The sequence below is a fragment of the Sus scrofa genome, chromosome 8 (genome assembly GCF_054392235.1).
Source record: "Sus scrofa isolate SSC_HxYL_T2T_F1_AM1 chromosome 8, Sscrofa_HxYL_maternal_Yorkshire_Landrace_v2.0, whole genome shotgun sequence".
Lineage (NCBI taxonomy): Eukaryota > Metazoa > Chordata > Mammalia > Artiodactyla > Suidae > Sus > Sus scrofa.
The window spans coordinates 1,254,230-1,280,866 of NC_139390.1; the positions used below are offsets into that span (position 1 = coordinate 1,254,230).

At 61.2% G+C, this 26,637-nt stretch overlaps 1 protein-coding gene across 5 annotated transcripts in view; it reads right to left on the bottom strand.

Moving 5' to 3' along the window:
* Positions 1-6,008: 6,008 nt before the first annotated feature.
* ZFYVE28 (zinc finger FYVE-type containing 28) overlaps positions 6,009-26,637 on the bottom strand; it is an 87,477-nt gene continuing 66,848 nt past the window's right edge. For 2 of the 5 annotated variants that reach the window (XM_021100926.2, XM_084971287.1), the window contains 6 exons: positions 24,649-25,893; positions 12,554-12,687; positions 10,996-11,112; positions 9,747-9,851; positions 7,780-7,883; positions 6,009-7,252 (listed from right to left, as the gene is read on the bottom strand). In XM_021100926.2, the coding sequence (XP_020956585.1) occupies positions 7,121-7,252; positions 7,780-7,883; positions 9,747-9,851; positions 10,996-11,112; positions 12,554-12,687; positions 24,649-25,893 (1,837 nt within the window). In that variant the 3' untranslated portion in view covers positions 6,009-7,120. Of the gene's footprint in view, positions 7,253-7,779; positions 7,884-9,746; positions 9,852-10,995; positions 11,113-12,553; positions 12,688-20,093; positions 24,194-24,648; positions 25,894-26,637 lie in introns of those variants that run through there. The other 3 variants (XM_084971286.1, XM_021100931.2, XM_021100932.2) reach the window with 3 other exon arrangements.

Consider the following 26,637-nt stretch of genomic DNA (forward strand, 5'->3'; position numbering starts at 1 on the left):
GGGAGACAGGCGTCTCAGGCTTCCTCCCTCTGGGAACCCGGGCTCCCACTGTTACCTCTGTCTAGAGCCCTAGACGGGGCCTGGACCTCCCCTGCCCTCCTCAGCACCCTCCCCCCCTCTACTGCCTCCCTCCTGGACCAGCCCACGTGTCCCCACGGCCTGCCTCTAGTGTTCGCCCTACGGGCAAGCCACGCCTGCCCCAGAGCCCCAGCCGGGCCTGAATCCAGAAGGGATTTAGGGTTTGGCTGGAAGGCAGGGGCCACTTGGTGGGACCCTCCACTGCCCCCAGCGCAGCCTCAGCTTCCCCAGCTGTACCCGCCTTGAGCACATGGAGGAAGGCAGGCTTCCTGGCCAGACACTTGGGGAAGGCTGGCTTCCCCCCAGCCCTGGGGCCTGTGCGGGATCTCTCTGAGGAGACCTGGAGGGAGGAAGCCTCCAGAAGCCTGCTCTTTAGTCTCCCCCACGCCAACTGGGCCCTGGCTCCCCTTCTCTGGACCCAGGATTGCCCTCCCTCCCGCCCAGCCACCCTGCACACTGCGATGGGGCCGTGCTCGTGGCTCTCAGCTCAGCCGCACCTTCCCAGGGTGAGGAGGTGTGCGAGGCCCTGCCTCCTCCAGAACCTGCTTCTCACACCTTCAGGGTCACCGGGGCCTGGACCCACCTCCTCTCCTGTCCCATCAGTCACTGGGGTGGATCCCTGCTGCCACCAGCGTCCCCAGCCCCAACGTTCTGGGCAGGAGGCCGAGAGGAGGGGTCAGGACTGGAATCCAGCCCCAGTCCGCAGCTGCTGCTCCTTAGACCTGGGGCGGTGGCAGGTCCAGACAGCAACCTGCAAGCAGGTTCTGGGTCTGTGGGGCCCCGGGACAGAGATGACCTGTGCGGTCATCAGGTGCTGGAGGGCCCTGCCAGGCCCGCATTGTCACCAGCCTCCCAGAAGCCTTGGCTCCCCTGCACTGAGACCTAGTGTGTGCCAGGACCACGGGAGGAGTTCTGCGGGCTTCTGTCACTGGGCCTCTCCCCCAAAGCCGCCCCGGAGTCTAGTCTGGCCACAAGACCTTGGCCAATCCCGTAAAGCTCTCTGAGCCTGCTTCCCAGATCTAGAATGGAGCTGGGCAGGAGGGGTCTCTTGGGGAGGGGTGCTGGATGCATGTCAAGTCCTGGGGAGCAGTGGGCTGGGCACGGGGAAGGGGCTGGAAGTGGCGGGGATGCCGACATCAGCCCTAAATCTGCAAGTGCTTCTGACCCTGGGCCCCCCACGCAGGGAAATGGGGCGGGGCTTGTCCAGCCACGTGACCCGACAGCATCAGAGTCTCGGCAAACGGCGCCCACCGCGCCCAGCCCAGGGCACCGGCCAGGCCTCCGAGCATTGCCTTCCAAAAAGTTTAACGCTCATGAAAATTGTCTGCGAAATACAAAACGACAGCAAAACCATGATGCATGAAGATGTAATAAAGGTCTGCTTGGTCAACATAAGGTCAGCATTTTTAAAAATTAAAGAAAAAAGTCTGTTATTCTTGTGAACAATTTGTGGGGTCGACGTTTTTGCCCCTCACTTTATAAGGTTTTCTCACTATACCCATGATCCCTGGCCAATGCCGGCCACTGTAAATTAAATGGTAAATTATAAATTAAATGAATTCCTTATAACTAAAAATATCCAAAAGTCAAACAACACGATTTTCTCTCAAATAATTTTTACAGGAAAACCAGTTTCTGAAGGAGGGATGGGATGCAGATCAAGCGCTTGCTGTGGTGGCGGCTGTGGCCCCACAAGCAGGAGGGCAGGATCTTGACAGCTCGGGGCCAGCAGACTCCCTGCTCCTGGCCCTGGGTCCAGGCTCAGGCGGGACAGGAAGGGACCCAGCCTGGCCCTGCCTCTGCTCCAGGGCTCCCACGGCTGCTTCTAAGGGGCCTTTCTATTCCGGGGCCTGGGGAGGAGGAGTCTGGGGTCGACGGCCGGACCTCCCTCCTCAAGCAACAGGGGCTTCAGAGCCACGCCGACGCCCCTCTTCCAGTCCTACCACCTGGGTTCTCCGGCCTCGACCTTCCTGGCCCGCTTCCCCACCTCTTCCAGGAAGACTTCCGGGTCTTTCAGGCCATCCCCAGGCTGGCGCTCACTTGGCTCTGGCTGCTACCCACAGTCACGAGGTAGAGGCCATCTAGTCTCAGGCTGGAGGCCCTGAGCAGGGGAAACCCACCCCTGACCCCCATCCCTGGGCCCCCGGTCATTCCGTTGCTTCTAGACCCAGAGGCCAGCAGATCAGGCTCTGGCCAGTGCGCCCCGAGCTGCCTCCATCAGGGGGTGCAGAGGTCTCCCAGATCATAGCCCGCAGGGCTCAGCAGGTCCCGAGCGATGGGGGCTGGGGGGTGGGAGAGACTGCAAGGTCGGAGCAGTGAGTGTGGCCAAGCTGTGTTACTGCCTCTGATGGAGCCAGGGGCTGGGGGCCGGGGTGGCGGGGCCCTGGCTTCTGCCCCACCAATCCAGCCTCCCTCAGAGCTGACCTGCCTGCTCGGTGCCTGGGGCGACCCAGCCCTGTTCCCCATCTGCTCACCCTCACTGGGATCGGCCCACTTCCTAACTCTCTGGGCGCCGTGTGTCTCGGTAGCTCTGGTTCCCCGTTCTCCCCCGACATCCCGCTGGCCCCCAAGACCCATGGGTTCAGCCAGCTTGCATGGCCCCCAGGCCTGCAGACCCCCGAGGGCAGGGCAGGTCTGGAGTGTCCGGTGCCATCTTTGCTGAGTTCAGGTGCAGGACCCAGCCAGGACCGTCCTCGAGGCCCGGAAGAGATTAGCACCCCAGCACAACCCAAGCCACACTTGTGCGTTTAAGTCTCTGGGGTGAGGTTACGTTTGAGGGACTGCTCGGTGCTGGCAGGAGAGGCTCTGAGAGGCTCCCTGACTCCTGCAAGGGGTCCCAGGCTCTGCTCCAAAAATGCGTGTGAGGGTGGGGGCTGAGGGTGCCCCGTTTGGGAAAGCTGCCTGGAGGAGGTGGCTAGGGTGGGCCTAAGAGGGGATAAGAGCCTCTAGGACTCTGGTTCTGGGGTGGCATTGGGCAGGCACTTTGGGTCCTGTTCAGCTCCCTCCAGCTTCCACTGCAGAGTGCAGAGAACAGGAAGAGCTGGGAATGGCCAGGAAACCAGCCCTCTCCAAGGTGCTGTCAGCCCCCACCCAGAGCCCTGGCCGTCCAAAGTGCCCGACTCCCACCAGGACCCCGTTCCCACCCCTCCCCCACCCCAGGGCCTGGTCTGCCCTGCCTGTGGCCCTCGCTGGCCAGGGACCCTCTCTGGACCCTCCACCCCACTGCAGGGCTTGGAGGACTAGGGCCTGACCACTGGGTCGGTCTGCGCTGGGGGCCCTGCTCAGACCTAGAGTGCCCACTCCTAGTGGGGCAGCCTTTGCAGGCAGCGCTCCAGCCGCCCCAGCGCCCTGGCAGCCTGGCCCCGCAGGCAGAGGAGGTGGAGGGCAGGGCGCCCCCTGGCGGCCATTAGGGGCTGCAGCAGAGACCCTGGAGGGAAGCCCACCCCCGGCCCCTGGGGGGTGGAGGGGACTGTCCCCCCCGCCCACACCCCCGCAGCTGCTCCTCCCACTTGCTTCCCAGGGAATACTGTCCCACCACCCTCCCAGCCTCCAGGGTACTGTCTCCCCTGCATTCTGCCTGTCCCTATGGGTGTCTGCCAGCCTGCCTGCCTGCCTGGGGTGGGCTGCGCCTGAGAGCAGGCAGCTGTACATGGGCACACTTGTGGGGACAAATGAGCCACGTGGGGGCAGGCAGCGGGGGCACCTCGGGAGGCCAGGGTGTGTGAGAGTGGGAAGGGGCCTCTGAACTGAGTTGAGCCTGTGGTGGAAGGAGCTGGATGGGGAGAGGAGGCGGCTTTCGCACCCCAAAGATACCTCCCGAGGCCAGGTAGCTCTTTCTGCCCCAGGGGCCACCCCGGACCTCCTTTGAGTTGGTGGCCTGCCCTGCATCTGGGTCCTGAGAGCCTGTCACCGGAACCTCGTGCACGGGGTGTGGCGGGGGCTGTGTTGGGATGCGTGGCACCTGCCACCAGGCCTGGGTATGGCCCGGGAGGAGCGGCGAGTGCCCCCCCCTCCGCCGCTTCCTCCATTGCCCGCAGGGGAGCGCCTGCCCTGGGTGTCCTGACGCCAGTGGAGGCCCTGTTCCCAGAGCTGCCCTCAGGAAGTAGCTCCAGGTGTGGGCAGCCGGGACCAGCGCTTCTGGGTACCACTCAGGCTACAGGTCACTCTGCTTCCTAAAAGCCCACGGCCTCGTCCATGAGCCTCAGTTTCCCCATCTGTGACCTCAAGGGGTCAGCCCTGCAGGGATTATCACGGGGAGTGGAAGGGACAGAGCTCAGGAAACAGCAGCAGGGGAGTTCCTGTCGTGGTGCAGCAGAAACAAATCCGACTGGGAACCATGAGGTTGGGGGTTCGATCCCTGGCCTTGCTCAGTGGGTTGAGGATCCGGCGTTGCCGTGAGCTGTGGTGTAGGTTGCAGATGCAGCCGGGATCCCACGTTGCTGTGGCTGTGGTGTAGGCCAGCGGCTACAGCTCCGATTCAACCCCTAGCCTGGGAATCTCCATATGCTGCGGGCGCAGCCCTAGAAAAGCAAAAAAAAAGAAAGATAGAAAGACAGACAGACAGACAGACCGACCACAGCAGCAGGAAGGAGCACTGGAAAGAGGCTCAGGAACGGCGACCTGCTCGGGTCCGAAGCTGGCTCGCCAGGGCTGATTACAGAGCACAGGCCCCTGGCCCTCCCCTGCCGCCAGCAGTCCCCTGCCCCTGCTGCGGGTGGGCAGCAGGCCATTCCTTCCAGGTCCTTCCTGAGCGGGAAACGTGCTCGGAGGAACCCTCCCCTCCCTCAGGTCCTGGCTCAGCCCCGGGGCGGGGACAACCGTGCAGAAGGCGGAGTGACTGCATGCCTCCTGTTTAAAAGGGAAGTCTCAGGACCCGGGAAACCCCTCACTTCTGGACAGATGGCACAGCTGGTGGCCCTTGCTAGGGGATCCCCGGGCCACAGGCCTTCCTGCAGGGCAGGCCCCCCTCTCCCTGGCGTCTCGGCCCTCCCCCTGAGGGCAGCTGTGTCTGGGCCTCGGGTGGGCCTCGGGCAGACCCTCCCTCCTGCGTCTCCGTCCCCCTCTCGCCCTGACCTGGCGGATGGGGAGCTCTGCTGCGTCTCGGGTCTGGAAGGTGACAGGTGTGGGTACCTGGAGGAGAGGGAGGGGACCCCACAGTATGGCTTCACGGGACGCCCCCAGGCAGCTGACATCCAGAAAGCACTGCTGTCCAGCCAGGGACACAGGTACAGCCAGCCAGAGGGTCGGCAGGGAGTTTGTCCAGGTGGGCAGGCCTGGCCTTGGGCAGCTGGAGATACCAGGTCTGTGCCACTTCTCTTCTGCCCCCAAAGGACTCAGCCCTGCCCTGTGTTCTGAAACACTTTCCCACCTGCCAGAAAATAAATGGGTCTGCTGGCCTGCAGGGCCTCTTGCAGCCATGCCCCCACTCTCTGGCCGCCCAATGGCCGCCTCAGGGGGACTGGACCCCCAAGCCCAAAGGGCTCAGCTTCTGAGACCCGAAGCAGCCCTGGTGCCTTGGCACCCCCAGTACTGGGCCTGGCCTCCGGTGTCCCCTCCAGGGCACTCAGGAGGCAGCCTCCAGGCAGCTGGTGGTACAGCCCCTGCCAGGCCACCCAGGTGGGGGTGCCTCAAGGTGGGGTGTCCAAGAGCACTGCGCAGCCCGACACACACACAGGCCAGGGCTCTGAGCTGAGGACACAAAGGCCAGGAGAAGCTGGGTGGGGTGGGCGGACGGCAGCTGTCGCAGAGGCAGGGTGGGGGGCGGGGTGGCCACCCTCCCCTGGGGCTGGTGGGAAGCCAAGTGCTGGCTCTGACTGACCCGAGAGTCCAGAAGCCCCCAGCTTCCTAGAGGAGAAGGACCTTTAGCCAGAACCCATCGCGTCCCAGGCTGAGAAAAAGGACTCCATCGCCACATAAGAAATAAGAGCGTCTGCGATCCTTAAATAGATTTATGGAAATGGTTTTGAATTATAGCATTTAGAAAATAAAAATAATCTCAATACATAATATACCCTCCATTCTCTACTTTTCTTCTCCCACAGAAGCTGTTTTTGTGCATGTGTAGTCCACTGTTAAATAGTAATTGGATTTTGTCCTATAAAAGAAGCAGGTGTGTCACCTCTCTAAAAATAAAACTGCAATCGTCATTGCAATGTGAAGCCTGAGATTTAAGCCTGAGGAGGTGTCTGTGCTGGGGCCCGGGGCCACTCCAGGGTCTGAGGAGGTGGGCCGGGGTCCCAGGGGGTGCAGAGAGAAGGAAGGGGGAAGTGGCAGCCAGGTGGGCACCATCCGGTGGCTCTCAGCCCCCGCAGGGCCCTGGCCTAAGAAGCTGGGAGCCTCTCCCCGCCGCCAGAGCCCCCGCACCAGCTGGGGGGCTGGAGCAGGCAGACAAGAGCAGGGTCCCCACAGGGTCTGCTTCTGCCTTCTCCCTCCCTGACAAGAAGGGAGACCGGTCCCAGAGGGCAGAGGTGAGGAGAGGGGGCGGGGGGGCTGTGGGCTCAGGGCCCTGGAGGGAACGGACAGCCTGGTCTTTCTGGTTTGGCAAGCCCTCGGGGAAGCCCTGCGGGCACTGGGGCCTGGCCCCTCTCCTGCAGGTGTCCACCGGAGTTCAGACACCAGCCCCACTTCCTCCTTCAAGAGCGGACCCTTTGCTCCCGCTGAGCCCGGAAGCAGCATCTAAACAGGGCGGGGGGTGGGGCAGGTGCACAGGCAGGAGGAGAGCCCACTCCAGCCCAGGCAGCCACTGGGCACCTCAGGGACCCTTCCTGGATGAAGCTGACCGCCTATTGGCTCCTGAGGCTGGCCTGGGGTCCCCACGAGTGGTAGGAGGCGGGGGGGGGTAGGGTGGGTGCGGAGGCACTGGACGTTCTGGAAGTCTGGGCGGCCTGCAGCCCCTGCAGCGGTGGTGGCAGCAGCTGGATGAAATGCAGTGAAAACCCCCCTGCAGCCTGTGGCCTGGATGGAGGAGGCAGGAGCACGGGCCCTTGGCGCCTCCATCCTGGAGTCCGGGGCCCTCTCGGGTGTGGCTGTGCCCCGCCCCGCGTCAGATGCCCGCCTTGTCGCTGTAGAAGGGCGTGACGTGGAACATGTAGCAGTGCGTGCACACTCGCACCGGCTTCACCTGCCCGTAGCGGGGCAGCGGGGCCGAGTGCGGGGAGCAGCGGGAGCAGAAGATCTAGAAGACGAGGGTGGGGCGGTGAGCCGGGCACGGGTCCCAGCAGCCCCCGGGCCTCACCCCCTCCGGACCTGGGCCTGGCGGGGAGGCGCAGCACCGACAGGGTGGGAGCCCTGAGCGCCGGGCACACCCCATCCACCAGAGCAGGCGAGGGTGCTGGGCGAAGGTCTTCCAGTGGCCCTGGGGGGCTGGGACCTTCAGGAAAACCTGGGCGTGTTCTGGCCCCAGGAGGCCCGGCTGAGGCAGGGGTCCCTGTCCCACACTGGGACGTTGCAGGCTCCCAGTCAGACCCTCTGGTTCCTCCCTGTCCCCAGCTCTGAAGCGGCAGGGACTGGCCACTGCCCCCTCGGACCCGGTGGGCTGAGTGCCCGGAGCCCACACCCTGTGCCCAGGGCTCAGGTGTGTCGCATGAGGACTTGGGTCCTCGCCAGCCCCCGGGGCCTCAGTCCTGACTGCCAGGCCCGTACACAGTCTGAAAGGTCCCCAGGGATGCCCAGCCACAGCCCCCGGGCCTCGGGCCTACCTACCTTCCCGCAGCTGCGGCAGTGATGCTTCCTGCGGATGACGGTGAAGGGGGCTTTGCACGCAGTGCAGAAGCCACAGGCTTCATCCGGGACCCACTCAGGCGGGTCTGTGACAACAGGAGTGGGGGGGGCGTGTCAGCCAGAGGGAGCTGTGCAGTGGAGGCAGTGGGGTGGGTGGGCTGGGGGTCAGAGCCTCGGGTGGGGCGGTCCTGGAAGCTGGAGCCCAGCTGCAGCCTGGCCAGGCCCTCAGGCAAAAAACGGGGGCTGAGAAATGAAGAAATCAACCCCCTACCCCCTACCCTGCGTCAACCCCTCTGTTGGAGCCACGGGTGCCCCCGCGGCCCCGCCTTCCGCTGGCTCCAGGCCAGTTCTCAGGTTCTTGGGGAGGGGTGCTGAGGGTCCAGGGAAACCGCTGGCAGGGACAGGGTGGCCCCCTGCCCCCCACCCCGACCTGTGCAGCCCAGGCAGAGGCACAGGGCCCTGTCCTGTCTCCTATCACTTCCCAGCCGCTTGCTGGTGGAAGCCCCTGGGGACTTGCTCTGGAAGTGGGGCTGGGTGGGGGTGGGCGCCCGGAGAAGCCACCTTGCACAGGGAGACAGCCCTTCCCCTCATTCCCCATGGGGGGAGCCCAGCCCGGGAGCCCAGAGGGGGAGCGAACACCTCCCTAGGCCATAGCACGTGCTCAGGGAGCCCCCTCTGCCCTCCAGCAGAGCTTGGCACAGCCACCCGCCCTCAAGAGACGGGGTCTCCTCCCCTCCCCTGCCTTCACCAACCCCTCCTTCCCTCCCCCCAGCTCTCCCGGTCGGCCCGCCCCCACCCTCCACCCGCTCCACGTAAAACCCTCGGTCGGCTCCAGTGCCGCCCTGGACAGCATGTGTCAGCCCCTGGCGCTGTGCCACGAGGCCAGCGCCAAGCGACAAGTCCAGACCCTTCCCCCAGGAGGCCAGTGGGGTCCTGAGGACGTCCCAGGCCTGGCACCCACTCTGACCGGGGCCCGGCCGCCCCCTGGGAGCCACTTCCAGGAGGGGCTGGATTGGCAGCCCATGAAGGGCACGCGCCCTGGCTGTGGGCCGGGCCGCTCCGGACCTTGAAGCTCATTCTTTCCGAGCCCCTCGAGCAGGGGTTTCCGCGTTCCCCGCAGGGGCGTCCTTTGTAGCCCGCATCCGATTTTCAAAGGCAGGAAGAGAAGACAAGGCTCAGGGCACTTCGGTGCCACTCGGTCACCCCCGGGGTCCTGGCGAAGGTGGCCTCACCACACACCCGTCACCAGGCGGCATGAGGGAGGCCCCGAGGGGGGACTGGCAGGGCCCACCGCGGGGGAGGCGCAGCAGGGGCGCTGTGACAGCCGCCTGCGGCGGGTCGGCTTGGGCCTCCTCCTCCGTCAGGTCCCATTCCACCCCAGGCCTATCTGCTGGGCGCTTCAGGGCCTGTCCAGCCCCTGCCAAAGGCCTCGGCTGCCCCCCACCCCCTGAGATGTGCTGCCCGGGCCCCCAACCCGCTCTGGATGTTCCTGCCCTGATGCCAAGCCACCAGACCCCCAGTGGCCACTCCAGGCTAATGGGGGGGCAGGGTCTCCGGGCTCTCACGCAACCGAGCCCCTCTGGCAAAGGCTCCGCCGCGTGAAGGCTTTCCTGTGGTGCAGGTGTGGGCCTGTGTCCTGGGGCCAGCCACCTCCAGCTACGCCTAAAGGCCTTGAGCCCGGCATCTCCTTGCTCCCAACACCCTCCCCCACACCCCCCAGGCTGAGGTGTTCAATGACCTCAGCTTAGAGGGCCTGAGCCCACGCTGGGAGCCCCGGAGAAGGAGCTGGGGCTGCCGCCCCTAGGAGCTACACCCCGCCAGCTTCTGGGGAGGGTTTCAGCTGCAGGAGCGCTGCCTGCATGGAGCCAGCAGGCCAGAGCAGGGAGGTCGAAGCCGAGGCCCCCGCTCTCTGCTCGGTCCGCAGCACATCGGCCCCAGCCCCCACGCACCTTCCAAGCCCCCGTCTCGGGTCTTGGTTGCGAGTTCGGAGGATGACAGGGTCTCCTGGCACAGGGCGCAGTCCTCCAAGGCTGCACTGCGCAGGGTCTGGGTGACTGGAGGAAAGACGTGGCTGCTGAGGTCCATGGCAGGTGCAGCTGGGTGCTGCCAGCAAGGGGCGGCCCCCAAACACACCCCGGCCCACAGGGGAAGGGAGTCACCGCAGGCCCCATCCGCCGCCCCTGCGGGCTGGGTGATGACTCTCCGTTGTCTCTGTGTGGTCAGGTCCCCCTGGACCAGGGCCCCCGAGGCAGACGGGGAACCAGGCCCGGCCACCGCCCCGAGGCCCACTCTCCTGCCCGAGGGACAGTCCATGCCACCACTGCCCTAGCCATGACATCCCAGGAGGCAGCCCTGCCCAGAGTTCCTGGCACTGGGGGCAGCGTGGCCGGGTGGTGTGGACACGGGGAGGCAGACTTCTCGCCCCGTGGTGGAGGACGTGTCCTCCAGGGCTGGGCCCACTGCCCTGGGCGCCCCGACACTCTTGAGCAGGAGCCCCTGTGATGAGGGGCCGCTGGCCCAGAAGGGAGCCTCAGCCCAGGAGAGGGGCAGGCGAGCAGGGGTGGGGCCCCTTCCCCGCACTGCCACGTCCTTCTAGGGAGGAAGGGGCCAAGCCCCCTGTGCCTCGTCCTTCTCCGCCCTGCCACCTGCGCCCTCACAGGAGCTCAGCATGCCTTGCACATGTGTGTGCAAGGACGTGTACGAGAGCAGCTTGTGTGCCACGCCGGGTATGTGTGAGGCCGTGAGGCAGGTTACATCGGCCGCTCTGCCTTCCAGCAGGGGCCTAGGTCCCCTCCTTGGCTCTGGGCCGGCCTCTGGACGCTGTGACGGGTGGGATTCGGTGGAAGGGACACTGCCTCGGGGTCTTGTCTCTAAGAGAACCGCAGCAAGTGGGTGACCTTGCTGGCGCGTGTGCAGCGGGAGCTGCCTGCAGGGGCGTGCGACTGCCTGCAGGGTGGGGGCGTGGTGCCACTTCCCCGGGCAGTGGCCATGGGGTACCCAGGCCTGCGACGTGGGCCCCTCGGTCCCCCAGCGGACCACCTGGACTGCTGGGTGGTTTCCATTTGGAAGGCGCCTGGTCCTGGAAAAGCCAGTGTCCCTGCCGGGCCTATTCGCCTGGGCCGACGCGTGCGGATCTCCCAGAGGCGGAGGACACGCCGGTCCGCCCAGCCTCAGAGCCTGTCCCGCGCGGGCACTCACCCTTCTTCAACTTCTCCTTGTCGTCTGTTTCGGGCTTGGTGGCCATGACCTGGAAAAGGGTCTTGAGAATACTTCTCAGGTCGCTGGCGTAGTTGGTCTGCAGCTGGTCGGCCACCCCTGGGGGAGGATGGCCGAGGGGGGCGTTAGGCCCACCAGCTCCTTGGGTGGGGGCAAGAAGAGGCTGCCCAACCCCCGGGACAATTCCTCTTGCAGAAGCAAAAGCTCGGGAGGCAAGGGACACCAGGGGAGGGGGGACCCCAGCAGCTCCCCAGGCAGGCGGTTCCTCTCATTCGCGCAGTTATATTTAGGGTCACGGCCACCCCACTAAGCGGCCCTGGCCCCTCACCGAGGGACAGCCCAGAGCCCCCAACTGTGCCCACCCCATGGCAGCACCGCCCCCCATGGCCATTCAGCATCAAGATGCAGCCCTCTCCCTGCAAACACTGGGGCCCAAGTAGCCTAGGGGCTGGAGCCGAGAGTGGACCCTGCCTGGACGGGGGGCTCAGCGCCCAGCTCCTCTGCCGCCTGCCAGGAGGACAACGCTTCCCCGAGTCTCGTCCGCTTCACCCTCACCCGATTCAGCCTTTCGCTGTGAAAAGCAAAGCTAGCCCACAGCAGGTGACGGGGCTGCCACCTACAGCAACGCAAGTGACCGCACAGCCCACAGGAAGGGACGCCCTAGGACCTGTCACAGCGATGACACTGCGGTTCCAGGTTCCTGGCACATTAGCGGCTGTGCTGAGCACCCGCCAGACACGTGTTCCTTCAGCCCCACAGCAAAGCCATGCAGTGGGTTGTGAAGACGTCGGAACGGAAGCATGGAGTCACACTGACTTCTGGTCCCACCTGCCTGGCTGGGGACTGTGCCTGGGGGGCCCTCGGCTGTGCTACATGACCCCCTGACTCTGCAGCATCCACCAGTCCACGGGCTGCCCCACAGCTGCCCCTCGCTCCTGCCCAGCGCAAGGAGCAGGCGCGAGGCCAGGAGCGCAGAGTAAACGCCCGCCGGGAGCTGGGCCACGGGACAGGCACTGTCTGGACAGAGCCCACAGGTGGAGGCCGGGGACGAGGGACCGCACCACCCACGGATGTACTTCTGAAGCATCCGAACCCGTCAGCTACTAAAACACGCAGCACTAAAGGAAAGGGTTAAAACGCCACCGTTTGTGCCACTCCCCTCTCTGCATTCCCCAGGAGACAAAACAGCCATCGTCTCCTCACCCCCTGCTGCTTCCTGTCCCAAGAAAAGGACACAAAAATCAGTCAGGATGTACCGGGAATCCGAACCACAAACTTAACAGAACCCCCCTGTGCGGGCGGCCGAGGGGCTGCAGGGACCAGAGTGGGCTCCCCCCCCACCGCTGGAGGACCCAGCCAAGCGTGATGGCCCCTCGCTGGGCATCCGGCCTGTCGCAGAGCTTGGGGACGATGAAATGACTTTCTGAGGAAGGCCTGGGCAGGGCTGGCACCACCAGCGCCCCAACATCAGTGGGGCGCCTCTTGCACCCATGTCAGCCACTCCCTAAAGCCCGAGGGTCCCCAGGCCCCGATGTGGCACCTGAAATGCAGACGAACAGCCGGTGGATCAGGTCGTGGCTGCCGTGGAATCGGGACCGGATCTTCTCTCTTGTGGCCACGGGAGCTGCGTCTGGCCCGGACTTGTCCGAGGGGCAGGAATCGGCCGTGGAGCTGCTGTGCAGAGAAGCAAACACGGGGCTGGGGTCAGGGCAGCGAGTAGAGACAAACTCTGCTCTGAGGCTCCCGCGCCCCGGAGCCTGGGCTGTGCAGCAGGGGCGGGCTTCCTCCCCGAAGGGGCACGGCACCTGCTGAAGCCTCTGCAGTGGGCTCACGGGTCCCCCAAGACCCCCGGAACCTGCAAACGTGACCTCTTAGGAATAAAGGTCTTTGCAGCTGCTCTCAAGGGCCGGACCGTCCCGGTGGCACTAATCTAATCTAATCTAACGACCAGGGTCTTTACAGGGGACAGAAGAGGAGCCTCAGACAGGCGGGGGCCAGGCGGCGGCGAGGACCCCAGCAGAGAGCGGGGGTGATGCGGCCACAAGCCGGGGACGCTGCAGAGCCTCGGGACTGGCTGTGGCCTTCGGACTGTGAGGGAACAGATGTTGGTTGTTTTAAGCCCCCGTCTGCGGCGCTTTCACCGAGACACGGTCTCTGGGGTCCCCGCTCCTTCCCGGCCCGCCCCAGGCCGGACTGCTCCCAGCAGGGGCCGCGGAGCCTGCACCAGGTCCCGCTTGCGCAGCTCCGGGGGTGGCTACTGACCCTCCAGGTCTTAAATCGTTTCTCTTTCACCTTCACCTTCACTTCATCCTCCTTTCTGGGATATTCCCTCCTTTTTCTTTTCTTTGAATTTTCCCTCTGACATTTTCGCTGCCAGGTTTTTAACTTCCTGCTCTCTCTGCTGTTTCATGGATGCAAAACCTTTTCTCCCTGGAGAAGCATCATCGCTTTCAGAGGGGCCCTCGCTGGCGTGCACGGCCTGTTTTCCCTTTTCTGCAGGAAGCTGGTTTTTCCGCACCACGCCTGCTCTCCAGTGCCTGGGTCCCTATCTCCGAGGCCCGGCGCAGCTGCCTGGTGGGGGTGCAGGAGCAGGCACCCTCCCGTTGCTGCCAGTAACTTCACAGAGCGGCTTCGGCCTCATCACCGTGAGGCCAGCTGGCTCCCCAGCCTGGGGTCCGGGGCCGCCACGCACCCGAGACTCCGCCCTGTGCAGCCGTGGACGTGACGGCAGCTTCAGGGCCATAGCCGGCCTGACCAAGGCAGGTGAGCAGCCCCAGCCCCGTGGATGTGGACGACTCCCACACTGTGTTACACGTGCACATGCACACACGCAGCTGCCGGAGGTCTTGCTTAGGGCCCCTCCCTTGTGTAAACCCACCAGGAAGCCTGGAGATGCGATGCACCTGAGAACTCAGTGCAGGGTGGAGGGGGGACCCGGGGGGGCCCAGCCAGGCGTCACGGGTTCCCCTCCCTCAGTTGAGGGGAGGTGCACAGGTGTGCATTTTGCTGGCATCTGCTAGTGATGCCAACCTTCGCTTATGAATACTGACTATTTCAGCGAACAGGGAGGTGTGATGGGAGGCTGCGGGGGGAGGCTGGGCTTGCTGTCCCGCTCGGCCACTCTGGGGGATCCACAGCTCCTCCCAGACTGCTGGGCTTCCCAAGACAAAGCCCCTGGCTGCCCCCGTCCTGGGAGCTGAGTGAAGAAAGAGGATGCGATGTCACAGCCCAGGGTGCCCACGTCCAACGATACCCCAGTCTCAAGTCACAGCCGCACCCAAAAGATTCGCAAGCAGGGCCCGGGCAGCATACGGCGTGCTCCCAGCAGCACCACTCACAGGAGCCAAAGGGTGGGAACAACCAAGCGCCCACCACCACCTGGATGGATGAAATGTGGCCCATCTGTACGATGCAATAGTCTTCAGTTTTCAAAAGGCTAAAATTCTTTCAGAATTGTATTGTCTGCTACAGAATTGTATTGCCTGCTACAATATGGATGAAGCTTAAAGACACTGCGCCAAGTGAAATAAACTGATCAAAAAAAGGACAAATACTGTACGGCTCCACTTACGTGAGGTCCCCGGAGGAGTCAAATCCTCAGAGACAGAAAGCAGAACAGGGGTTGCCAGGGGTTGGGGGGGGGGTTGATGGGGACAGAGTTTCCGTCTGGGATGATGAGAAAGCTCTGGAAACAAACACTGGGGATGGTTACACAACATTGCGAATGTGCATAATGGCACTGAATTGCACACTTAAATACGGCTAAAGCGGTAAATTTTACGTTACATGTATTTTGCTAAAATCAAAAGGTTGGGGGAAAAAAGATTTAGGGCCGGGGGAGCAGAAGAAAAGGAAATAAAAGGTCGAAGAGGCAGAGTTCCCGCTGTGATGCAACAGGAGTGATGGATTGAATTTAACAAAGCAGCAGGGACTGGGGGTTAAGGATCTGGCATTGCTGCAGCTGCTCCATTGGTCACAACTGCGGTTCAGATCTGATCCCTGGCCCAGGAACTCCAAAACGCCACGAGGCAGCCAGAAAAAAAGAGAGAAAAAGAAGTATAAAAAAATAATAACAATAGGGAGTTCCCGTCGTGGCTCAGTGGTTAACGAATCCGACTAAGAACCATGAGGTTTTGGGTTCAATCCCTGGCCTTGCTCAGCGGGTTAAGAATCCGGCGTTGCCGTGAGCTGTGGTGTAGGTCGCAGATGTGGCTCGGATCTGATGTTGCTGTGGCTCTGGTGTAGGCTGGCAGCTGTAGCTCCAATTAGACCTCTAGCTGGGGAACCTCCATGTGCTGCGGTGCAGCCCTAAAAAGCAAAAAAAAAAAAAAAAAAGATTTAAATATTTACAAAAACAAAAATTCCATGGTGGCACAATGGGTTGAGGACTCGGTGTTGTCACTGCTGTGTGGTGCAGGTTCCCTGGCCTAGGAATTTCCATATGCCAAGGGCACAGCCAAAAAACCAAAAAAAAAAAAGAATTATATATATATATATATATATATATATACATACATATATTCAGCCATATATATATGACCGAATCACTCTGCTGTACACCTGAAACCAACACAACATTGTAAATCAACTCGACTCCAATGTAGAACAAGAATTAAATTAAAAAGGAATGTGTGAGTGTTTTTCCTGCACTCATCTAGCAAATTCACATTCAAGAAATAGCTCAACCTCAATAGCCATCAACAGTGGGCCGCATCAGTAAGTTAGGTCACAGTCGCACAATTTCCACGAGAGATAGTTAATGACGCCGACATGCTAAAAGATGACCTAGAAAGGGGGCACTTTGAACGTTAGCGCTTCCATGTGTTCACAGACGGGACAGTGGGAGGCACTGTTGGGGAAAAGTGCTAACAGCCCATGTATTTGCGTAGCAGGACGCTGGGCGAGCTGCTGTTTTCCCAAGCGTCTTCTAGGATCAAGGAGCACTGCTGCGACAGAAGAACAAGGGCACCGAGGAGGACAGGAAGCGTCCACAGCGGGTGGCACGGAGCGTTTCCAGGCGGAGGGAGGGCGGCTCGGGAAGGGGTGCTCTGGGCTCAGCTCTGCAGCCCAGCCCCCCAGGTGAAGCCCCGCGGGCTGGCGAGCCTCTGGACTAGGAGCCGCTGCTGGCAACTGCTTGCTGGTGAGAAGCCGGGGGAAGGGCTCTGAAGTCCGCCGTGCACACTGCGCCCTGAGTGGGCCGTGACCTCTTCCAGAGCCTGAGGCTGGCCAGCAGGTGGTGGGTGGACCAGGTCACAAACTGCAGTCAGCCCCCATCCCTCTCCTGCTGCTCGGCAGAGTGGAGCAGGTGTGTGTGCCTGTGTGCGCGTGTGTGCGTGCCTGGGTACGTGTGTGTGCCCGCGCTGACACGTGTTGGGCGGGACGGATGGGAAGAGAGCCAGAGTCTCCATAAAGAGACTGCTTCCAGGCAGAAAACTCAGTAAGTGCTCCCCTGGGAAGCCCTGCCAGGCTGGGAAGCGCCACGGATGAAAGAACAGAATGCCGGGGGATGGAGCCTGGGATAGCACTGGGGCCTGAGCTTGCAGCCTGTCTGGGTCAGCCTGCCCCCTAGGGGCAGGTGGGTGGGCATTGTTCGGGCACCCAGAGCCCCAGGAACCCTGCCAGGGCTCCCTTCTGGAAGGATCCAGTGGGCAGCTGCTACACAAACACGGTGAAGCCGTGAAAGAACCCCCAGGGATGAGCCTGACCATGTGTGGCCCCGGAGAGCCCAGTCCAGTGGGGCAGCCACGTGCATGAGCAAGACATAGCTGAGAAGCAACTGGTATCCATCAGGTCCACCCCGCATGGTGAGGGCAGGACCAATGAGGCTGAGATGTGGCTGGAATGCAAGATGCGGCAGGAAAGGCAGCTGGCAGAGGGTGAGGCCGGAGCATGGGGGGCAACTCCTCCCCCCACCAAGGAGTCTGAACTGTCACCTGTCACGTCTACCCAATCACTCCACATTAAATCCGATGTTCACCTGGATGTCAAAAATCCAGCCCCTTCTGTGACCGGCGCCCAACTGGATTCAGTTCCTGTCACCCTCTCTTTTACAAAAGGCAGCAAAATTCCTGGCAACAACCCACTTTGGTTTGAAACACTAGGAAGTGCCATTTTTTCTAGTAAGAAAACACAATTCGACTCTTAAACAGTTACGTCAGGAGTTCCCATCGTGGCTCAGCAGAAACGAATCTGACTAGCATCCCCCAGCCTCACTCAGGGGGGTGGGGATCCAGGGTTGCCGTGAGCCATGGGGTAGGTCACAGACGCAGCTTGAATCCCGAGATGCTGTGCTGCATCATAGGCCAGCAGCGGTCGCTCCAACCTGACCCCTAGCCTGGGAACCTCTGCGGCCCTAAAAAGACAAAACCAAAAACCAGTTACATCAACACCAACGTTTCATCCAGCCCGTGTCTTTGACCACGAAGGCAGGGCACGGCCGCGAAGCAAACTTTCCAAAGTGCATTCTCGAAAGGCACCCTTGACAAGCATCTGACTCCACTGTTGGAGGAGGAAAAAAATGGCCTTTTGATAGAAAAAGAAAAGGACTCCGTCACCTTGAAGTTCTGGGAATCTGTGAAATAAGAAACAACTCAACTTGGAAAAACTAATAGCATCACACGGTGTCTCTTGCTACAACATCGCACGGATGAACCTGGGAGCCTTTGAAATCCTTTGTAAGGACCTAATTAGGAGGAAACCACAGGCTATTGAGAGGAACCCTGGGGCTCCAGAGGCAAGGCCTGAGTGCGCGTGGATGTGGGGAAACTGGAAGTTCAGAATTTGCACAACCACACACCACTTCTTCTTCTTTCCTTTTGGGTCACCCAGCGGCATGTGGGGCTCCCAGGCCAGGGATCAGAGCGGAGCTGCTGTTGCAGCCTGAGCCGCAGCTGTGGGAACACCAGATCCTTTAACCTATTGCGTGGGCCAGGGAGTGAACCTTCATCCTGGCTGCAGGGACGCCACTGATCCCGTGGTGCCAGAGCAGGAACGCCCGCATACCACTTCTAATGAGCCGGCTAGGGCCCTGCTAGCTCCTCCTTGCAAAAGGCATCCATCCATCCACCCTGTCACTCATGTAGCATCCATCCTTCCATCCACCCGCCCACCCATCCACCCCTTCCTCTCAATCATTCATGTATCCGTCTACCCAGCCATCTCTCCATCCATCCACCCATCCACCCATCCACCCACTCAGCCATCCGTCCACCCGCCATCCTAGCATGGTGAGGATATAGCAGGGTTGAATCAGCCTCTCCAAATTCCTATGTTGATGTGCCAACTCCCAGTGCCCCAGAATGTGGCCTTATTTGGAAACAGGGTGGAGGTCCCGTCGTGGCGCAGTGATTAACGAATCCGACTAGAAACCATGAGATTTTGGGTTCGATCCCTGGCCTTGCTCAGTGGGTTAAGGATCTGGCGTTGCCGTGAGCTGTGGTGTAGGTTGCAGACGCGGCTCAGATCCTATGTTGCTATGGCTCTGGCGTAGCTCCATTTAGACCCCTAGCCTGGGAATCTCCATATGCCATGGGAGCAGCCCTAGAAAAGGCAAAAAGAAAAAAAAAAAAGAAAGAAAGAAAGAAATAGGGTCACTGAAGATGTAATTACTTAGAACGAGGTATTAGGCTGGGTCCTAATCAATGTGACTGGTGTCCTTCTGAAAAAGGGAAGTCTGGACACAGACACGCCCATCAGGAGAGTGACCCGTGACGAAAGAGACAGAGATGGGGTGAAGCATCCACAAGCCGGGGGGCACAAGCGCTGGGGAAGGAGCCGGGGCAGCAGCTCCTCAGAGCCTCAGGGAACCACCCTGCTGACCCTGGATCTGGGACTTCAGCCTCCAGAACTGAGACAAGCAATTTCTGTGGCTTATCCCCTCATCTTGGTACTTTGTCACAGCAGCCCTGCCAACTAGCGCAAAGGGGGCGGCCCAGGGCTGAGGGCCCAGGCTGCCCAGAGGCGGTCAGCACAAGCACCTCTGGGCAGCAGGCACACGAATTGCTGGTGAACGGACCAGATCTTCCTGCTTCCCTTCCTTCCAGCCATTTGCAAAGTCTTTTTTCTTGGGTTTAAATCAAGACAACTCCCACGCCAGCACAACGCCCCCTTGAACTGAGCATTGGCCCGGCGTGGGAGATGCAATAAATCCCGCTCCCGGACGAGAGCGCCCGCAGACTGTCCCCGCTACTATGGCACACGGCTCAGGGGCCCAGAGGGAACAAGAGAATGGGCACTGCCCAGGGAACAACAGAATGAGAATCCACCTGGCAGGGCTGCAGAAATGCCCACAGCTCCATCGGAACACAGCCTGGCCCACACCTGGAGACTCTGAGCAGCGAACCCAGCTCGCCACGCCAGACACCTGCCCAGGGACACTGTGGGGTGATGAGTAGGTGCTGTCAGAAGCCACCAAGTGTGTGGTAATTTGCTACGCAGCACTGCTGACAAATACAACTGGGCAGATATTATAACTGACCAAGCGGAGGCTGGCACCCTGAGTCGGGGCTGAGAGCAAGATGAAAGCAGGCGGGTGCAGAGAACACGGCCCTGGCAGTACGTTCAGGGCCAGCCCCTGTCCCGGGCAGTGCCCAGGTCCTGCGGGGCAGTGGGAGGAAGGGTGGCCCACACTCTCTGCCAGCTTGTGGCCCCAGAAGAGCCGTCCAGTGGACAGTAAGTGATGGGTCACCCATGGCGGGGTCACCCACACCCACTGCACAGTACAGACACCGCAGGGTACTGCAGGGTGGGGCCAGTCTCAGAGGCGCCCCCACTGCTGACCACCAGCAGGCGCAGGACCCTCAGTGGCTACCGCACAGCTAAATACAGGGAAGGGGGGGGGACGGCAGGGTGACTCCACCCCCGAGGGCCTCGTCCCAGGAAGTCATCGCAGAGGCAGACACAGACTCAGGAGGGAGAAGGGCCCCAGGGCAAATCGGCGAGGATAGAACGTGAGAAGGGGAAACGTGCAACAGATCCGCTCAAGTCCCAGGGACAGAGTAAAATTCCACAAAAAGTGGGTCGGATGAATTTTGCGGATGAATGATCATCAAATCATAATCATTGAAAAAATAAAACTGCTCTCGGATTTGGAATGGTTTTTATTTCCGTCTTTTACTCTTTTTCGTTTTAAGTTTCTACAGTGAATGGGGACCACAGGTATAATCTAAAGAAAGAGGCAGTGCTCTTCTTTCAGGAAGGCAGGAGGCTGGAAAGACAATTTAGCAAAATGTCCGCAGAAAGGACAAAGCAGAGCTGGACAGGATGAGGTTCCGCCTTCCAGACGAGGGAGCCATCCTGCTGGCCTCGAGCTATGGAAGGTTCCAGATGATGAGGGGCGTCTAGACAGGGAAGAGCAAGCTTTTTAAAAAATGCTAACTTTCCCAAGAAAGGTTAATCTTCGAGCACCGAAAAGGTAAGGAAGAAAGCAGTAAAAAGAAAACAGCTGCAGTTCCCGACGTGGCTCAGCAGAACCGACTCTGATTAGGATCCATGAGGACGCAGGTTCGATCCCTGGCCTCACTCAGTGGGTTATGGATCCTGCATTGCTGTGACCTGTGGTGTAGGTCGCAGATGAGGCTCGGATCTGGCGTTGCTGTGACTGTGGTGTAGGCCGGTGGCTACAGCTCCAATCAACCCCTGGCCTGGGGACCTCCATATGATGCAAGTGTGGCCCTAAAAAGACAAACAAAAACAAAAACAAAACCCAGCTGAAGGACACCTGGCCCCAGAACATCCTGCCCGGGACTCCGCAGGGCTGGAGCGAGCTGGTATGCAGTGGGGGCTTCTCCCAAATGGGTGGATCCGGGACCCAACCCCCGCAGCTCTTCCCTCCCCAGAGGCCAAGTGCTGCTGAGCGGGAGGATATGCCCCGGGCGTGAGTCCTCCGGGAACTTGGCCCTGCGAGCAGACTCGAGGTCTCAGCGCAGGATGCCCCCTTCATAGCCCCGGCTGGAAGGTGGCACAGAGGTCCAAGGCTGCGCCTGTCGGAGTCACACTCGGGGCAGGGCGGGGCCTGCTGTCACTCCTCCACGCCTAACATGGAAGGGCCGCAGGGCACCTGCTGGACAGGTGGGCCTCCCAGGCAAATGAGGATGACAGCTTGTCATGTGAGCAGTGACCGAGCCTGACGTCGCCGGGCAGACTGCTCTCAGTGGTGGAAGGTCAAAGGCAACCACGGCCCTTCCAGGCACCTCCAGCTCAGGGGAGTGCCACCCCCTCCGGGGCTCCATCTCTCTGTCCGCCAGAGGGGGGACAGTCACCTGCCTCCGACACGAGCCTGGCCAGGCTCAGAGAACTCCACACACAGACAGGACCGCCAACCAACACAGGAATCGGTGAACCTCTGCCTGTGTGAGCCTCGTCTTCGGTGTCTTGTTTCCACAGCGCTGCGTGTTAGATCACGTCCCGCGAGGTCGGCCGCCTCTGCCTTGTTCCTGGCATCCGTCCACACCGTGCTCAGCCACCCAGGAACCCGCGTGCGACCTGAATGAATGATGCTCTGGGTGTCTGCGCTGCCTGCGGAGGGCACGGGCGCCATCTGCTGACCTGATTCCCAGCTGCTCCTGGCACAGCGCTGGGCCCCGGGCACCGCTGTCCAAGGTGCTGGCCCCACGGCACCAGCGCCCCGATCACTGGCCACATTCTTCCTTCCTCAGACCCGCTGCACCTTCTGGAAATGCTTCCCTGGATGGCAGAAGCGAGTCCAAGACCTCTGTTGAGGCTCCTGCCTCTTCTCAGCTCAGCTTCGGCATTTGGGCGAAGCCAGCGGAGGCCTGGGAAGCTGGCAGCATGACACGAGCAGTGACCACGTGGCATGTCAGGAAGCAGGAGGGCATTCCAGACAGAGCAGGTGCCCACTGGCTGGCACTTGGACATAGAGCAAGAAAAGAGGGGCAGGTCAAAAAACCCAAAAAGAGGGAGTTCCCGTCGTGGCGCAGTGGTTAACAAATCCGACGAGGAACCATGAGGTTGCTGGTTCGATCCCTGCCCTTGCTCGGTGGGTTAACGATCCGTCGTTGCCGTGAGCTGTGGTGTAGGTTGCAGACGCGGCTCGGATCCTGAGTTGCTGTGGCTCTGGCGTAGGCTGGTGGCTCCAGCTCCGATTCGACCCCTAGCCTGGGAACCTCCATATGCCGCAGGAGCAGCCCAAGAAATGGCAAAAAGACAAAAAAAAAAAAAAAACAAAACAAAAAAGACATGGATCCCGTCGAGGAATCTGTGACGGCTTCCCATCGGCCTCATAGAAAGCCGATCCACTTACCCATCGACTCCAGGCCATCGAGTCAGAGGCCCCGCGGAGGACGCCGCCCTCAGGTTGTGGACAGTAAGTCACTCCACTGGACGTGAGGGTGCTGGGCTCGCTCTGAAAAAACGGCCTCCTCAAAAAGGCAGTTCACTGAGCCCGCCTGTAAGAGCAAGACGGGAAACAGCCCAAAGCCCAGTGGCAGGACCCGACTGCGGGGCAGGGCGGCCACACGGCGGGGTCACATGTGGCCGAAAGTGACAGTGGGGACATGACAGGCCTCAAGCTAGAAGGTCAGGAAAGCAAAAGGCAGAAAAGAGTGTTCGTAGGATGAGGCCTCTGCCAAAGAACAAGAAGGGGACGCGTGTGTGTGTCTGTGTGTGATCTGTGCGTGTGTAGACATCCGTGCTTTTATTTTTTATTTTATTTATTTTTTGAGGACCACACCTGCAGTATATGGAGGTTCCTAGGTTAGGGGTCCAATTGGAGCTGCTGGCCTTCACCACAGCGACAGCCACACCAGATCCGAGACGCATCTGTGACCTATACCAAAGCTCGAGGCAACGCTGGATCCTTAACCCATTGAGCGAGGGCAGGGATCGAACCTGCATCCTCATGGATGCTAGTCGGATTCATTACCGCCGAGCCACAATGGGAACTCCATTGCTTTTATTTTTAAATTGAAGGGCAAACTATAAAAAAATTTCAAAGCTCGTACTTTAAAGGAGGGGGAATAAGGCCAAGGGACAGATTTTTCTGGGTGTGTCTTTTTTTTTCTTTCTGGCATCAAACCTGTGCTACCATGACTATGCTGGATCCTTAACCTGATGCACCACAGGGGGACTCGTCTGGGTACATCTTATTTTGTATATTTGGCTGGGAACCATGCACATATTCACAAAATTATATTAAATGCAAATGCAAATCTCTATACATCTCACTCTAAGTGGAACAAACGACCTGCTGTGGGTAAACGTGGGGGCATGACCTCGAAGACAGAATGATTGCAAGTGAGTTGAAAGCAGTCACTTGGCAGTGTGTTCCAGTGGGATATGCGCACAGGTCAAAGGACTGTTTAAAAAACTCTTAGACGACGCGTATGGAGGACGTGGAAAAACTAGAACCTCGCCCATGATCAGGAGCAGAACCTGCCCGGGCAGCTCCTTGAACGCTAAACGCAGAGGAGCCCTGTGCTGCACGAGCTCCCCTCCTCGGCAGATGCAGGAGGAACCGGAAACTCGCGGCCACACAGAGACTGGAACGCGGTGTTCGCAGCAGCATCACTCGTGGGAGCCAAAGAGGAGAAGCCACACACGTGGCACCGACAGATGGACACGACGCGGTCCATCCATGGAGCGTGGAGCGGAACGCGGCTCGGGCACAGAGAGGAAGCCTGAGACCCGCATGAACTGAGGCGCGCCTTCAACATGGGACGGCCACCTAACGAAGTCAGACGCTAAAGGTCCCCTGAGGAGCGAGTCCATTGACAGGAAATGTCCAGAAAAGGCAAGACGGAGCCAGAAAGCAGACTAGCGGTTGCCAGGGGCCGGGGGCTGGCGGCAGAGCCCACACAGGAGCAGCAGCCGCAGAGCAGGGAAGCACGCGGCTGGGAGGCCTGGCCACACGCTGCTCCAGGAAGACCAGGTGCCCTGAGGCCCCCTCCTCCGGTGTGAAGCCCCGCCCCTGCCCCCCCCCCCCGACCACCCCTCTGAGCACAGTCCCATGGCTGCGGGGGGGGGCCTTGTCCAGCTGAGCCCCCCCTCCGTCCCCTCACTTCCTTTTGGACACTGAAGTCAGGATGGGGCTGCAGGCAGGGCTCTGCAGGTGGGAGAGCACGGCGACCAGCCGTATGAACCCGGGGCTGGCCTGGCACCTCCTTTCGGATGTCCAGACAGGTGGGCATGTGGCCGCGCTGGTTAGTGCTGGCTGAACTGCTTCCTTCAGGATAAACCCAGCGTGTGGAGCAAGGGAAGGAAGAACGGCCTCGATTCAGAGAGGTGTAGGTGCCAGGGTCCTGCCAAGCTCCCGCCCGCCTTTCCTGCTCAGAGGCCTGAGGATGGGGGAGGACCCACGAAATGGGGGTAGGGGTGGGGGGAGCACTGCCCGAGGGTGGTCTTGATCCCACCACGGCCCCGGTGCTGCACGCTGGCGCTGACGGTCTGTGCAGCCAGGTGGGTGCCAGGCCCTGGCCACGCCCAGTCCACAGATGCCAATCACACCCTGGTCATGAAAAGAGTGAGCCGAGGGCCTGGCGCTGTGCCCACTCACCAGAAAGGCACCTGTTACACCAGCAACAGGGCAGCCAGGCCCCTGGGGACACTGCTCAGTTGTGTGCAGGCCTGACAAGCTGCTAACGACTGGAGGGTGACTACAGTGGCCCGAACCCATCTTACCTGGGGACCAGCAGGCGCTGAGGCTGCTCCTCGGCTGCCCCTCCAGGCCGCCTCTCCTCCGTGGGCTGACTGGCGCCATCGCCCCCTCCGGGCAGCCCGTCTGCGGCATCCCCCGGGGGCCCTGAGGTGTGTGTCAGGCACTTGTTGGGAGTAGGGGCTTTGGGCTCCTGCAGGCCAGGGGCGTCTTCGGAGGGCAAGGCCTCCAGGGCGGGCCCCGCCTCTGGCAGTCCGGGAGCTGCGCCCTTGGCACTGGCCTTGGCCAAGCCAACGTGGGAGGAGCTGATGACGCTGCCAGAGCCACACTTGCCCCGCAGACTCTCCGCAGCGTCCTCCCTGCCGCCCCCGCAGCCCCCGCAGCACACGCAGGAGTTGAGGAGGCAGTCGGCAGCCGTGGCGCTCAGTTTGTGGGGGCCACCGTCCGTCCCCTCTGCCGCCGGCTCCGACGGGGAGAAGCCGTCCCCGGGGACCTCTGCGCTGGCGAGGGTGGAGTCCAAGGAGGCAGGCGACTTGGGATTGAAGATGACCGTGGCTGAGAGCTTCATGCCCCCGGTCCGGTGGGCGATCAGCTCAGCCGTCTCGGCAGCGTCCGAACTCACCTCCCAGCCGTCGAGGTGCGGCCGGGAGTCCAGGCAGCTGCAGGAGTTGGGGCCCCCTGCCCGCGCCCCGTCGCCCTCGACGTTGTTGTTGTCGTTCCCGCCCCCCTTGCCCGCGTCAGCAGGTGTGCTGGCGCCCCGCTCCCTGCTCTCCCCGCCTGGCCCTCTCTCCTGGGGGTCAGCGCTGGCACTGCCCGCCTGCCCAGACGGGCTGCCCCGGGCCTCGGCCGCCCCTCCCACGTCATCCATGAAAAACACCCTGCCCTCCTCGTCGTCACTGCCCTGCGGCAGCCGGGCGCTGCCTGGGGACGCCGGCCCTGGACTGCCCGTGGCGCCCAGCCTGTGCGCAGGGGACTGGGTGGCACTGGGTGGGGACAGGAGCGAGGACATCTCGTCGCCGGCTTTGTGCACCAGGCGGCTGAGCTGCTCCAGCTCCTGGTCGTCGTACTGCATGGAGCAGGCCAGCTCCGCCTCCGAGTTCTTGGGCTTGTCCGCCAGCAGCTCCTCTGGGGCCAGGGGTTCGGGAAAGGCGGGTGCCAGGGCAGGCGGCACCTGGGCGTCTGCCCGGATGGGGAACTCCACCTCCTGGGAAATACAGAGGTTCCGTTCCAGCGTGTGAAGCTCCTCTTCGGTCAGGGTCTGCAGCAAATCCCTATAAGGGTCAAGACAGAGAACAGGGGTGTGGGTGGACAAGGCCCCCAGAGCCCCCAGCAGAGAAGCCGCCGGGCGGCCGCCACCTGCAACTAACCTCAAGGCGCACGCCCCCTCCACTGCAAAAAGAGGTGGGGTCTCCGAGGCTCCATCGGGACAACAGCCACTTGGCATGGCTGACTGTGATTCTAGGGTGGGCTTGTCCGTAGAAATGAGATTCTGAAACCTCTTGCTCATAACAAGCCCTGGTTCTTTTTTTTTTTTTTTTTTGGTCTTTTTGCCTTTTTTTTTAGGGCCACGCCTGTGGCATATGGAAGTTCCCAGGCAAGGGGTCGAACCAGAGCTGTAGCCACAGGCCTACGCCCCAGCCACAGCAACGCGGGATCCTTAACCCACTGAGCGAGGCCAGGGATTGAACCTGCATCCTCATGGATGCTAGTCCGGTTTGTTAACCACTGAGCCATGACAGGAGCTCCAAGCCCTGGTCCTCAGGGACATGATAGCTGCACTCATATAAAGTTTTAGGAGTGAAAAAAACATGCCTTTTACATATAGATTTTCATTCTTTGGTTCAACATGTATCACTGAGCACCATCTGTGTGCCAGGGATCGAACCCATGTCATGGCAGTGACTTGAGCCACAGCAGTGACAATGCCAAGTCCTTAGCCCAGTGAGTCACCAGGGAACTCTCATCTTAACCATTTTTAAGTGACAGCTCAGTGCTATCAAATGCATTCACATGGT